This window comes from Arachis duranensis, chromosome 6, assembly GCF_000817695.3.
Source record: "Arachis duranensis cultivar V14167 chromosome 6, aradu.V14167.gnm2.J7QH, whole genome shotgun sequence".
In the NCBI taxonomy this organism is placed as follows: domain Eukaryota; kingdom Viridiplantae; phylum Streptophyta; class Magnoliopsida; order Fabales; family Fabaceae; genus Arachis; species Arachis duranensis.
This window is the reverse complement of record NC_029777.3, coordinates 11,891,947-11,905,439: the sequence shown is the minus strand read 5'-3', so window position 1 is coordinate 11,905,439 and position 13,493 is coordinate 11,891,947. Positions and strand designations below refer to the sequence as shown.

General features: G+C 37.1%; 3 protein-coding genes across 3 annotated transcripts; 1 reads left to right on the top strand and 2 right to left on the bottom strand.

Annotated features, from left to right (window-relative positions):
* Positions 1-3,743: 3,743 nt before the first annotated feature.
* LOC107492906 (polygalacturonase inhibitor) lies at positions 3,744-4,967 on the bottom strand. Its single transcript, XM_016113973.3, has one exon. It carries the CDS (start codon positions 4,930-4,932, stop codon positions 3,925-3,927), a length of 1,008 nt encoding a protein of 335 aa, XP_015969459.1. The 5' UTR covers positions 4,933-4,967; the 3' UTR covers positions 3,744-3,924.
* Positions 4,968-7,414: 2,447 nt separating this feature from the next.
* LOC107492907 (polygalacturonase inhibitor) lies at positions 7,415-8,742 on the top strand. The gene has a single exon (XM_016113974.3). The coding sequence runs from the start codon at positions 7,484-7,486 to the stop codon at positions 8,480-8,482; it is 999 nt and encodes a 332-aa protein (XP_015969460.1). The 5' UTR covers positions 7,415-7,483; the 3' UTR covers positions 8,483-8,742.
* On the bottom strand, positions 8,586-10,015 carry LOC107492909 (40S ribosomal protein S20-2). The gene is made up of 3 exons (XM_016113975.3): positions 9,812-10,015; positions 9,572-9,685; positions 8,586-8,900 (listed from the first exon to the last, which is right to left on the bottom strand). Exons 1-3 carry the CDS (start codon positions 9,921-9,923, stop codon positions 8,758-8,760), a joined length of 369 nt encoding a protein of 122 aa, XP_015969461.1. The 5' UTR covers positions 9,924-10,015; the 3' UTR covers positions 8,586-8,757.
* Between the last annotated feature and the right edge of the window lie 3,478 nt (positions 10,016-13,493).

Sequence of the window (13,493 nt, the reverse complement as noted above, 5' to 3'; positions counted from 1 at the left end):
GCCTTGCTTAAGTATATCTTGTGCTCCTTTGAACTTGAGCCCTTGTATTTGCCTTTGCTCTTCAACATCCTTCTAAATCTCCTAGCAAAAAACAAAAGCTCGTCATCTGAAATACCATCACTTAACTCACTTTCTTTCGGTTCTATTTGTGACTTAAGGGCTATTCCCTTTCTCTTTGAGTCTGTGTTTGTGTGTGTGGCTTCATAGGCAAGGAGTTTTCCTCTCAGCTCATCATAGGTTATTGGACTTATGTTGTTACTCTCGGTTAGGACAGTGGCAGTGTTTTTCCACTATTTTGTGAGGCTTCTAAGGAGTTTTCTCACCAAGGTTTGTTCTGCATAGTTTGTACCCATAGCATCAAGGTTGTTGATTATGATTGAGAATCTTTCAAATGCTTCATCAATGCTTTCTCCATCCTTCATGCTAAACATCTCGTACTCTTTTCGCAGCATATCAATCCTCGTTTCTTTGACTTGTTTGGTGCCTTCATGTGTAACCTGGAGTTTTTCCCAGATTTCTTTGGCTGTCTTGCATCTAGACAACTTCCGGTACTCTTCAAAGCTGATAGCACATCTGAACTATTTGATCTAAGCAGCGGAAAATTTATGAGACAATTTCATTTTGTCTCATGAATATAAGAAAACAAAACAGAGCAGAGAAGAAAAAAGCTAACGCCATTATGTATCCTGGTTCGGTTGCCTTGTGCTATGCAACCTACATCCAGTCTCCTCCACAATTATGGAGGAATTTCACTATAGTTAACAGAATTACATACACCAATTTCACTCTCAAGTTCTATTCTAACTTGACATTGGCTATGCTAACTCCTAACTATTCACCCTTAGTGCTAACCCAACTAAGAAAGGGATATCAAACAGGTACAAGATACAAGACACTTAGCTAACCTAAAGAAATCTGAAAATAACTCTAGGCTTTTCTCTAAAGTGTATCCCTCAGCCTTTTTCAACTCTTGGCTTTTTCTCAAGCTTTCTCACAATGCCTTTTCTCTCAAGAAATTATAGAAAGATAAGCTTAGAAAAGTACATTACAATCAGAAAAACATGAAGGAGATTGACTTCATCAACAGCCTCTAAGCTATGTGAAAAACCAGCTTTGCAAACCTCTGAATTTGTTCTTCAGTTTTGGCAGAATGCTTCTTTGATAGAGAGCATTGTCCAAGTAGAGGAACTTCACAGGGAATACTTCACAGAACTCAACTTCTCAAACTCTGGTTTTCTCTCCTTGCTTTCTGAATGAGCAGCAAGCTTCTTTTATCTCCTTGCATGTTGCTTGGTTCTGCTTCCAAGGTCAACACCTTGAGCCTTGAGCTTCACCAACCCACTGTCTCACTTTTTCCCATTAATCCTCACAATGGGAACTTTGCTTCTGACTTCTCCAACTTGTTCGAAAGCCAAGAAGGAGTAACCGAAATTGTCTTCCAATGGTCAACCAAATCTGAACCATAGAGATGCAACTTGGTCCCCAAGAATCTCTTGTGACCGTGGATTTGTAGCAGTGAAGAATAGAGATCAACTTTTTCTTGAATGCCATTTTCGGATAGTGCAGAGATTTGGGAAGAAGGGATGAAGATCTGATGCATGCAAGATGAGATGGATTACCTTTCTTAAGCTTGATTTAGCTTGGATTTACTGTTTTAGCTTCTGTGCTTCAAGCTTCACTCTTTCTCTCTCTTGCTTCTTTGATCACTAGCTTATGGATGAAGCTTTTTCTCTCTTTCTCTTTCTTACTTTTCTGATACTATGATTTGACTTGATTAGAGAGGTGTACGTTGCTACGGTGAGAGCAAGTGAGAGGGAATGAAAGCTTCAATCTTGTATGAGAAGCTTTGTGGGATGGATACGGGCTTGGATCCGGTTTTCATTAAGCCACCCGTTTGGCCCATTGGATCCTTTGGCTTTGATTCTCTTGGGCTGTGCTTGATTACTTATCCATCAGTCTTGCTATATCATTTTCATACCATTTGGGCTGCTTGAGATTTTGTTGGCCTGTAATATTAAATAAATAATTAGTAATATGCCATTAAGATTGATCAACACTAATTATTTATTTTGCCCAAAAATAATGTTTGTCATCATTAATTAATTTAGTTAATTTCTTAACTCAACAGCCGTCGATTTTATTAGAATTTTGAAAAACCGACAAGTTTAATAGCGACTTCATCCACCGTTGATTTTGCCGTCGCTTTTAACGATGTTTCTTGTAATGTTTTAAGGCAGTTCCGTCTGCGTCCAATCTATCAGTTTATGTATTTTTTTATTTTGTTGTTTTAAATCAGTTTCAAACTCAAGTTTTTTTTTTGTTGCCCACAGTATCCCCCAACCCGACAGGCAAGGACTAATGGATTGCTGCATGCATAAGGCGAAATTCGAACTCCTGACACTTTCTTTAGCGGACGAAAGTAAACTAATCACTCGACCAACCCAAATTGGTTAGTTTCAAACTCAAGTTATCACTTAAATTTGAAAGCGAATGTTAGAGTATAATTAGAATCAAGAGTGCATACCCCACCCGATCCCTAACAATTATCTCAAAAGGACAACGAAACTCCCCAAAAAAAATTACCAAACCCAATTCTTGATTTTTTTTTAGACTAATTAGTCCCTATAGAAAAAAAAAAAAACAACATTAACTTTTTTTTATTCATTATATTCATCTTGTTAATATCGTGGTGGGGTAGAGGCGCCAAAGATTTGACATTGACACAACCTATCACATAATCATATCAATTCTGTTGTTTTCTAACATTACAATAACGTGAGAATCCTCAAAGACCACCTTATACTTATTGGCTTTATTTCAATTCTACTAAATTAGATACACAACCATTTCCTGTTCGTGCCACACGTGCACAAATAGATGCACGCATTGTGCCATTATATTCAATCTCGTTAATAGTTAATTATTTACTAAATTTGATACATGCACTATGAGTAGCCAGTGGAAACTATATGCAATGCATTTTAGGAATTTACTTTCAAACTATCATCACGTACATTATAAATCTCAAATTTTAAAATAAGTTAATATTCATTATTGATTAATTAAAAATTAATTTTCTGTATTTTTCATTTGTTTTTGTTAATTTTAGACAAACAAAAAAAATCTCCACTCACGTACATATTTAAATTTAAATATAATATATATATAATACAGAATAAGAAAAATAAAATAGGAAGGAGCATGATGAAGATTTTACATTCCTTCTATTTCTCTTAATTTTTTTTTGTGTCAGAATAAGGACCAACAGGTAATAGTGTGAGAAAGTAACATTGGATACCCCCACATTTTAGTCGAGGGAGAATCATCAATAATTCAATATCGTGGAAGAGGCGCCAAAGATTTGACATTGACACAACCCAACACATTATCATATCAATTGTGTTGTGTTCTAAATTTGAGAATTTTGATTTTTTAAATTTTAAATTTTATTTTAAAAAATAAAATATAATCTCTCATTATTTATTTTATGAATGAAACTAAAAAAAATATAAAATTTTTTATTTAAGAACGAAAGATTATAATTTATCTTCTTAAATAAAAATTTAAAATTTAAAATATTTAAATTTTAAATTTAATCTAACATTATAATGTGATGCTAGCTCTGACAATGATGTCAGAATCCTCAGAACCACTTATGGACTCTGTTTCAATTCTACCAAATTAGATGTCGCAACCGAGTTAATACGCAAGGTTTAATTTAAATTTTAATTTAATTTCTAAAATTTATACTAATTGTGACTCACATTAGTTTTAAGATGATAACGACAAATGATAAAGGATACATTAGTCTTCACTCTTCAAACTATATCATCCACACATGATATGATACATCAAGACAAATGATCGGGATTTAACAAACAAGTTTGGGACTTAGCACATTATTAATTAACATGCATTCAGTAATCAGTTGCTGCATTTGGGGAGTGGAGAACCACACAAACACTTGTTATGAAAATATGAGTAAACATCGTTCTTCTGAAGATTCCCACCCACAGGGATCTTCCCGCAAAGCCTGTTGTAGCTCACATTGAAGAGCTGTAGATTTTCTAGTGCGGTCAGGCTCGCGGGTAGCGCACCGTACAACTTGTTGTGGTTCAAATCCAATGAAATTATAGTCTTTGAGAACTTGACCTTGCTCAGGTCGAATGCAAACTGGTTTCTCGAAAGGTCTATCGTCTCCGTCGCCTTGGTGGCCCCGAAAAGCCCAGACGCATCGCCCACGAGCTTGTTCCTCGACAGATCCAACCGCGTCAAGTTGAGTCTGAAGAACGAGGGAGGGATGGGCCCGGAGAGGTTGTTGTGGGAGAGGTATATGTCCGGGTTGGACTTCAAGGAGCCGAAGGAGGCAGGGATGGGCCCGCTCAAGTGGTTTCGGTCGAGATGCAGGGCCTCAAGCTTGGGCAGCTGGCCTAACTCGGGGGGAATAGAGCCTGATAAGTTGTTGAAGGAGAGGTCAATATACGTGAGTTTTTTGAGCTGGGCCAGGAAGGCAGGTACCGGGCCGGAGATGTTGGTGCGGCTAATTTGGAGGAAGTTGAGGTTGGTGAGCTTGGCGATGGCGGGGTTAATTGGGCCGGTAAGGTAGGGGAGGTGGTGGAGTGTGAGGGTCTGGAGGTAAGGGAGGAGGCCGATGGAGTCTGGGATTTTGGCGGAGAAATTAGTCTCAGGGACAGAAAGGTAAATGTTGATGGTGACAATGCGGTTGGTTTTCCGGTCGCACTCTACGCAGTACCAGGTGCAGCAATCCTCTTCGGGCTTCCATGAAGTCAGCACGTAAGGGTTGTTGAAGTCCTTTTTTATCTGAAGGAGAGCTTTCTTGTCCTGTGGATTGCACCGCTCCTTTGCTCCCAGTGCAGGCGAGAGCAGAAGCAGCACAGCCACAACAAGAAGAAAACTCTTCTCTGATGCCATTTTCTTTTGATTTTATTTTCAACCAGGATCGTCAAGTGCTTATTTATTTATAGGCTAGTAAACATTTGATATTGATATTTTAAGCTACTTGCTTTTACTAATAAGATTATAATATTCACGTGCACACAGGCGGCCTTCAATAATTACATACAGCTAGGTGATAACTAATTACTAATACACACCACATTCCTTCATTAGTGTTCTAGTGATGGATCAATTTAGGCGGCTGCGTGTCTAGCGCACTCTTTTTGAATTATTGTATTCCATTCTTATTCTTGCAAAGCAGATGAGGACAGAAAAAATCAAAAGTGTGGCACATGCTAGTGTCGTGCGGTGACAATGGGTAGGGTAAGATAGGATTTGGAGTCAATTCTAATCTATTTGCGGATTGAGAATATTTTAATTCTAATCTTACTCACTCTTAACTCATAGGTACCCGACTCTACCTGTGTTACAAAAAAAATGCAACATTATTATATAATTTGATGATAATTTAAAATAGAATTGATTTTTATGTAAAAAAATATTAAATTATGAATTAATAATCTTCTTTTAATGACTAAGGATCTTTTGCATTTAGTGAGAGATCTTTAGTTTAACATCTACTTAAAACATATTTTTATATAAATATATAACACATACATGTATAAGATACGGGTTGATCGGATAGAGTTGAAACACAACATACACGCTATCCGACCCACACGAAAACTCTACCAGCACCCTACCTTACCTACTGCAGATCGAATTAGATACCTGCGAGTAGGATATATCTTACCACCCCTACATGCTCCCATTGATATCTTATCTTGTTCAACACCTTAGCTGTATGCCTCTATGTAGGCCCTTCGATCACTCACTATAGAGTACAGACATCATCAAAACATAGCATACATTATGATATGATGTTCTATAAATTCCCACTCTCTCCCCATTCCTCTTCGATATCAGTAGTATATCACTATCAAAAATGGGAACAACGTGTTACACATTTGCACTTTCCGAACGGTGCAAGTGTAACCCACAGGAATATCTTTTTTTTTTGGACTTGGCCACAGAAAATATCTTTAACAACCCATACTTGTAAACAAACTCTCCAATTCCAAAAGTTACCAAAATACATGGGCCCAATTCAGCCCACTATTCTCAAGAAAAATCTTTATATTAGTTAGACCAATATCTCAGGCCTAGTAACTGACTTCTTGTCCCAATTCAAGAACCTCGAGTACCTGATAAAAAGAAAAAGAACCTCCAGTTCATCGACCTTTCTTTGACAACCATTCTGGTCCAATACCAAGAACGCTCTCCCAGTTGCCCAAGCCCGGCTCGGGTATCATCCGTTCTCACAATCAGCTGTCTGGGCCCATTCCGGTTTCGTTGGGCCAACTGGACCCACAGAGGATAGATTTGCGGAGGAACAAGCTGCAAGGCAGATGATGGTTCAGTGCTATTCGGGCCGAACAAAACGACGCAGATGGTTGGCGTTTAATAGTTGAATCTATCCAAGGCAGAGTTCCCAAGGAGCTTGATATCGTTGGATCTGAATCACAACCAGATCTACGATAGTATTCCGGTGGGATTGACCGCAGTGGATCGCTACAATCGTTTGTGTGGTGAGATACCACAGGGTGGGAAGTTGCAGAAATGGTAGCTAAGATGCCCAAATCGCAATACTGTAACCAGTAATATTAATAACAATTATGGAATTAATTAGGATATTAGTTATACGTTGGTTAAGACTTAAGAAAGAAACCATTAGTTGGGTTGCTTAAGCTTTTTCATATGGTAAATCAATAGACAAGTGAGACTCCGTGAAACTTGATTCAAAAAGATGATGAACCGTGGTAATGTTATTTTCCCGTAGTCACGCATATAGGTTAATTTAGTTTCTTAGCTCATCTAGCTACCAATTTATCAACTAACCAAATTCACACACGTTTTGTTTAATTGCTTTGCGGTTTTAGTATTTCTATCATGAAATCCCAATAAAAGGAAAAATTAGGACTAAATTAACTATAAGGTCCTTTTATGCCGCCAAAAAAAAACCGTCTAGAAAGGTCATGGAAGGGGTTCATTGGCCAACAACACTTGTCATGGTGAGCGATTGTTTGATGTTATTGCGTGATGCAGAAACTACTAAGTTGTCAATTTGACTTTGAAGAACAAGGCTTTGTGATTTTGATGTCTTTTTCAACTTTAGTGGCGGGCCGCGGCTGCGCTCCTTCCCAATCCAATTTTGTTGTTATTCTTAATTCATTGCGATACAGATAAGGCATAGAGTGAAACACCACCATGTTCCTTTCTTCTTTGTTCTTTCTTGACCGAGCATATCTTCTCAGCTTGACCTCCTTCCCTTCTTGTTACTAAAGTTTAGAAGCACATAATGGTGCCTATATTATAATATTATCAACGAGGCAATGAGCTGTATCTAGTCAAGGACTATCCCCACAACATATAAATTGACATACAATTATGTTTCCCAATGGGTCCTATATATAGATTCTACAATCTCCACTTCCTGCAACTCATTGCAATTCCAACACCTCCATAAATGGAAACCATGCTCAAGTTATGCTTCCTTTCACTACTATTACTCTCTCCATTTGCATTCTCCGAACTATGCAACCCAAGTGACAAGAAAGCGCTGCTCCAAATCAAGAAGGACTTCAACAACCCTAATGCCGCGGTGTTTCCCTCCTGGAACCTAGCCATTGATTGCTGCGACTGGAATGGCATCGAGTGCGACTCCAACACCAACCGTGTTATCTCCCTCACTATCATAACCGATGATAGTTTGTCGGGACAAATACCACCCGCCGTGGGTGACCTTCCTTACCTTCAAACTCTCGAATTCCACAAGCTACCCAAACTCACCGGTCCAATTCCGCCAGCAATCACAAAGCTCACCAATCTAAAGGAGCTCTATCTTAGCTGGAACAATCTCTCAGGATCTGTACCAGATTTCTTTCCCCAACTCACGAGCCTCGAGTTTCTAGACCTTTCTTTCAATAACCTCTCTGGCCGCATACCTAGCTCACTCTCCCAAATTCCTAACCTACAGTCCCTTCGTTTGGACCGGAACAGGCTCACCGGCCCAATCCCGGACTCGTTCGGGTACTTTAAGCAGAAGGGAATTGGACTTGACCTATCCCACAACCAGCTTTCAGGTCCCATTCCAGCTTCCTTAGCCCGGTTGGAGCCTGAGAGGATATTTCTCTCAAGGAACAAGCTTATAGGAGATGCATACATGCTTTTTGGAGCCAACAAATCAACCCAACAAATCGACATTTCAAGGAACATGTTCTCGTTTGATCTGTCCAAAGTGGAGTTCCCGACAAGCAACTTGATAATGGTGGACCTGAACCACAACCAGATCTATGGCAGCATTCCGCAGCAGATAATACAAGTGGACTTTTTGCAGATTTTCAATGTGAGCTATAATCGGTTGTGTGGTGAGATACCACAAGGTGGAAGATTGCAGAGGTTTGATAATACTACGTATTTTCACAACAAGTGTTTGTGTGGATCACCACTTCCAAGCTGCAAATGATCAAAGCAAATTCAAATGGAATTGCATAATATCAACATATCCTAGTTTTTCGTTCTTTCCGATATTTGAATAAGAACTTCTGTAAACGTTGTAAGATTAAGAATTTGCTGGACATGAAAAAGCAGTATCGATTACTATAAGTCGAGTACAAAACAATGTATGTAACCCTAAACCATATTAAGCATTCACCGATGTCCAAAACCAACTCAGTTCACAAAAATAAAATAACTAAGCAAACACAACAAAATTAATCTCTTTAATGTTCAAGCCTTTGATTAAGCATCTGCAATTGTCACCTCAACCTCGACACCAGGCTCAATTGTGATAGAGGTAATCTGCTTAACAACATCTGGAGAACTGTAAAGGTCGATTACCCTCTTGTGCACGCGTAACTCAAATCTGTCCCAGGTGTTGGTTCCTAGAACAAGAGGGACAACAATGAATATCACTCGTTCAAAAAGAAACAACAATCAGAATGCAACACAACACATGAATTCTTGAAACACTGGAGCCAGCATATCCAGACTAAGACTAGAAGATCACAACATTGATCAAATCTATGATTGCCATTTTGCGCCAAACAATGCTTAATTTAATGCAACAACAAAAAGCTAGTCTAGACTAAGAAAAATGTGCCACTTATATCATCTGCAATGTACCCCGGATCAATTGCCATCTTGGAATATGTTCCATGGACAATCCAAAGAAACAACACAGAAAACCACAAGCATAGTGTGAACTGACCACAATATAAAACTAACTATAAGGCCACTGAAACTCAAAATTCTAACAAATAACTTGCATCAAATACTCAAGCAACAGTAACAGTAGCATCATTTGTATAAATTTCAGAAGAATTATTATCTAAATACTCAAGCAGTGAAATACATAACCTTTCCAACCCCAAAACCCTTAACATTCTACAATGAATGACATTAAAATATGAGAGAGAGATTCAATTTGATAAAAAAAAAAGTCTAAACTATTACCACCTCTCAAAAACAACCAGTTAGAAGCATAAAAACACAAATTACAAAACAGTCGCAGGATTAAAAAAAAAAATTGTGGAAGGGGAAGTGAAGAATTTACCTTCACCACAAGGGGATTTCCTAGTAGTGATGTGAAGAACCTTAGTGGGCATTCTCACGGGTCCCTTCACCCTGAGGCGCTTGTCCTTGGCACCACGAACCAAGTCAGAGCAAACTGAAAAGAAAAAGAAACAGCACCACAATGAAAAGCCATCACGCTATTAGCCACTGCAACAAGAGCAAAAACAAAAGCATGCAACAAAAAAAAAAAGCTACTTTTTTTATGAGAAGAAACTGATACCCTTCTCGAGATTTTTGACGTGCTTGGAGGAGAGGGTGATTCTGATCTTGTGGATCTGATCTTGTGACTCCTCCAAGCCGGGTTTGGTGGGCTTCATGGCTGCGTACGCCATTGTCGAGTGCTCGCCGAAACAGAGAGATGAGCTCAAGAAGGGGAGAGTTGCGGCGTAGTGCTACACTGAACCTGCAAACCTAAAACACAAAAACAAAATTGCTACTTATAATAATTAATAAATACTGGGGATATTACTATTATTAGACAGATTTATTAAAAATATTTTTAATATTTGTAAAGAAAAAAAATCAATATCATGTGTTTATATTTGATTTTGGCATACTTATTTTAAGACTAAAGAGTAGTTTAGAATTTTTTTTATCATTTATTCATATTATTATTATTAGCATTTGAAACATTTACAAGCTTATTCAAGTTCGTTATTTCGATATGCATTCCTTTTAAGAATAAAATTTTTTTTTTCTTTGAATTATGGTATATCATTATTATTATGTCAAGTACCATTGTTTGTATTTTACAATATGCATTCTTACAATATCTTAATTGTCAAGTACCATTATTATGTCAAAAGAAATCAGAAATCTAGTTTTTGTTATTACTTATGTTTTTCCATTAAGTAAACAATAATAAAAACTTAGGGATTTCTTTTTTTTTTTCATTAACAAATTTGATGCATAAACCTTTAAAATCAATTTGGTGACTTCTGCAATAGGATTCAAGTTTGGTTTGCTGAATGTAGGTTATTAGATCCTTCTAACCTTTTTTAAAAATAAAAAATAAAAAATAAAAATAGTATATATAATTGAAGAAGGTTTCATATTCAAAGTGAATGTTCCATTGCAATTGGTGAATTTAACTATATATAAATTATGGTTCAATAAACTATAATCCAAATGACATAGTTTCTTCATTTTTACCTAAAAGTCTTAAATTTAAATCTCATTCTTAACTTAAAAAAAAATATTCAACTAAAGAGGTTAATTTGGTGTATTAATGTGTACTTGTACATTATCATTCACTAAGATATTTCATTTTTAATACTTTTACCCTAGTGAATCTATAAATATATATTTTTGAAAGAATTTTAAGTGTACTGAGAACACCAATATTCAAATTATTTTAACCGTTGATTTGAATTATAAAAAATATATATAATATATATTAATTAAAATCAACAGTTAAAACAATTAAAATATCGGTATTTCCAATACACTTGAAATTTTTTCTATACTTTTTAATACTTTTATAAATATTTTCATAATTATTAGACTTGCTATTCAAACCATTGCAAATTACAACACACTCTTTGTCACGGCAAAAAATGAGCCATGATCGGCGCTCAGGAAAATAATCCTCAAGCAAGCCTAACATATGCAAATATAAGTTGAATACGAAATTTACAAATATTTTACAAATTCCAAAATAAATAGTTATACATTTTTAACAAAAATTAAAATAATTAAGAATAATTAGATCCTGCCTGTGAGATATGGAGCATATACACCTAGAAACCCGATAAAGAATAGATACTCATTGCAGATTGTTACTCTTGAATAGAAAGTCTCACATAGTCAAGTATTTGTTCCTGAAAAATAGTTTTAGAAAAATGGGGTGAGTTTTACAACTTAGTGACTAGACAATACATCTATAATCGATATGAGATCATATAAACATTATTATCAAAGTAATTTTAATTAGAAAATAATAATTAATAATAATAAGTGAATCAATAAGGGAGTTCTCATACAGAAATCAAATCAAAAGTTCACACCTGGGCGACTCCACCTCTATGGGTAGCCCTTTACTCTTGTGTGTCCTAACAGAATAACAGATCTAACGTGTGGCCTACACATTAGGCTAGCAACACTTCTGCTAACTAGAGTCTGAGTTAGATGCATCTAAGTTAACGTCATAACCGCCGTTAACTACAGTTTTCTAATACGAGCCTCCTAAACCAATTCAAAACATATAATTTCAAATACAACAAATCTTTGATCTTTCAAGTATATAAGGTATCGAATCAAATCAAATCATATTATACTTTCTCATCAGAATCTTTTCCAATCATACTTTTTCAATCATAAAACATTTCAAACATATTTCACAATCTTTAAACTAAGTGAATACCAACAAATACTTCAATGCTTCAAAAACAGATATTCAAATAAAATCAAACATTTTAAAATAATGCAAAACTTCATCAAAAATATATATGGTCTCATGTATAGTTCCGAAAGTATAAACTTCATAAAAATGAATTATTTAATTTTAATAAATCAATTATTCTAATCAATTTAAAACTGTTCAAGGCAAATATAGTGAGTATAATTCAAAGATCATAATAGATATATGTCAAAATAATTATAGATGCACAGTCAAAAAATTATAAATGTAAAGCCTACTCACAATGTGGTCCTAAGGGACCGAAGATATCAAACCCGGAGTGCCAAATTCAAGGTGAAGAGGATTGAAGTAGAATAAAATGAATGAGCGCAAAAATTTGGACCGGAGTAGTGACAAAAGATGGAGCTGGCGATAGTTCTGGGAATCTAAAACAGGCAAAACTAAAATCGAATTAAAACAAGGACAGGATAGATTAAATGGTGGCATAATAGTGACATGAAAGCTAGAGTAGAATCAAGGAAAAAGGCTGGATCGGGATAATGACAGGAGCAGTTCAGCTTTAGTAGCACCAACAACTCCGGCGGCAAGGACGATGGCTGGTACATCCGAACGGCGACAGGAGCAGCGCAGCAGCGGACGGTCCCTCCTCCTTGGCATTTCTCTCTCTCCGGGAACTCCTCTCTCTTCGAAGCTCCAAATATGCAACTATGACAACGGCAGCGAGGCTGGCTTCGACGGCGGCGGCTAGGCATTTCTTGGCGGTAGAGGCGCGGCGGCCATAGCAACAGCAGTTCCATCTTTCCTCCAATCATGTAATTCCAATGACAACAGTGGCTTTAGAAAGACAAACCAAAAACAGGGGCAGAGCTCAGCAGCAGTGACAGATTCTTTCTCCACCATCGCGTTGCTTCCCACGGTGGACCCAATAGCAATGGCGGCAGATCAATCGTGATGGAGGCACGGCGGCATCCCCTTCCTCTCGGCCTTGGCTTGCATCATGTCGCCCTCTTCTCTCCTCTGTGGCAGTGTTGACGATGAAGGAACGAGCTTGACGTGTAGCACCAAGCGCGACAGCAGCGACAGCGGGATGCAGCACAGTGGTGACGACTGGGCACGGTTCGGTCTCTCCCTACTTCCTCTTCTTCCTTCGCGGCTCCCCCACTCTTTGAATCTTTCGTCTCTCTCTTCCGTGGGTGTGGCTGGGTAAAGGGTTTCAGGGTTAGGGTTTCCCAATTTGAGAACTAGGATTTTTGATTTGGAAAAAAAAAGAGAAGTAAGGGTATTTTAGGAATTTTACACTCTTACTCCTTCATGCCCACAAGATGCATCCATTTAGGGTGTAAGTTTTATACTACAAACCTATTTTCCTCCATTTTCTTCTAAAATTAACTCAGAAACAAAAAATCAAATTCTCAATAATAATTATAAGATGATTGCTATAGTGTCTAAAAAAAGGTAATAACCAAATCAGTACCTGAAAGATTGAAACGTCGACATTTCGGTACCTGACTATTGTAATTGACAAAAAGGTATCCAAAAAATT

Excerpts from the sequence above, each read along its gene's own strand:
- LOC107492907 (XM_016113974.3), top strand. The coding sequence starts at position 7,484 with ATGGAAACCATGCTCAAGTTATGCTTCCTTTCACTACTATTACTCTCT.
- LOC107492909 (XM_016113975.3), bottom strand. The coding sequence starts at position 9,923 with ATGGCGTACGCAGCCATGAAGCCCACCAAACCCGGCTTGGAGGAGTCA. Across the intron at positions 9,686-9,811 it reads CGTCAAAAATCTCGAGAAGG|TTTGCTCTGACTTGGTTCGT; the intron begins GTATCAGTTTCT and ends TTTTCTTTTCAG. Across the intron at positions 8,901-9,571 it reads GAAATCCCCTTGTGGTGAAG|GAACCAACACCTGGGACAGA; the intron begins GTAAATTCTTCA and ends CTCTTGTTCTAG.
- LOC107492906 (XM_016113973.3), bottom strand. The coding sequence starts at position 4,932 with ATGGCATCAGAGAAGAGTTTTCTTCTTGTTGTGGCTGTGCTGCTTCTG.